The sequence below is a fragment of the Penaeus monodon genome, chromosome 27 (assembly GCF_015228065.2).
Source record: "Penaeus monodon isolate SGIC_2016 chromosome 27, NSTDA_Pmon_1, whole genome shotgun sequence".
In the NCBI taxonomy this organism is placed as follows: domain Eukaryota; kingdom Metazoa; phylum Arthropoda; class Malacostraca; order Decapoda; family Penaeidae; genus Penaeus; species Penaeus monodon.
In genome coordinates, this window is record NC_051412.1 from 37,540,124 (window position 1) to 37,540,631 (window position 508).

At 56.3% G+C, this 508-nt stretch overlaps 1 protein-coding gene across 1 annotated transcript in view; it reads right to left on the minus strand.

Moving 5' to 3' along the window:
- The window catches only part of LOC119590516, a gene marked incomplete in the record, with an annotated part of 54,991 nt that overhangs the window by 17,300 nt on the left and 37,183 nt on the right, over positions 1-508 (minus strand). The window contains 1 exon segment of the mRNA XM_037939164.1: positions 1-338. Within this exon segment, the coding sequence (XP_037795092.1) occupies positions 1-338 (338 nt within the window).

Consider the following 508-nt stretch of genomic DNA (forward strand, 5'->3'; position numbering starts at 1 on the left):
CTGTCAAGCCTCGCCAAAGCCAGTCTAACGAGTTCTCGCCTGTTCTCTGCTGAGGCCGCGTCAGCCCTGGGATCATGCTGTGTGTCTACTGCACTCGGAGACGCGGGTCTACGTGTCTTAGGGCGTCTACCTGGTTTCGTGGGCACCTGCAGGATCTCGTCCAGGTCGTCTGCGTCCGTGGTCACGCCCGAGGAGGTGGTCATCAGCGGATCCTGCGGAACTCGCTGGGGCGACGTGTTTGCTGAAGCTGGTGCTGAGTGCTTGTTGGTGGAGGCCTGGCCTGAGGACCTGGCTTTGTGGGAACCGTGCCTTCTGCTCGGGCCGCTGGCGTGGTCGGCCTGAGGGAGAGAAGGACCCGCAGTGAGGCTCGAGCCAAGGAGGACGATGTCTCTGTCTCTCTATGTTCATTGGCTTGAGTCTTGAGAATAGCGATGGTCATATGTTTGTCGATACTGAGACATGCATGTTAAGAATAAAGTTTAAATCATTACCTAAATTTCGATAGAAG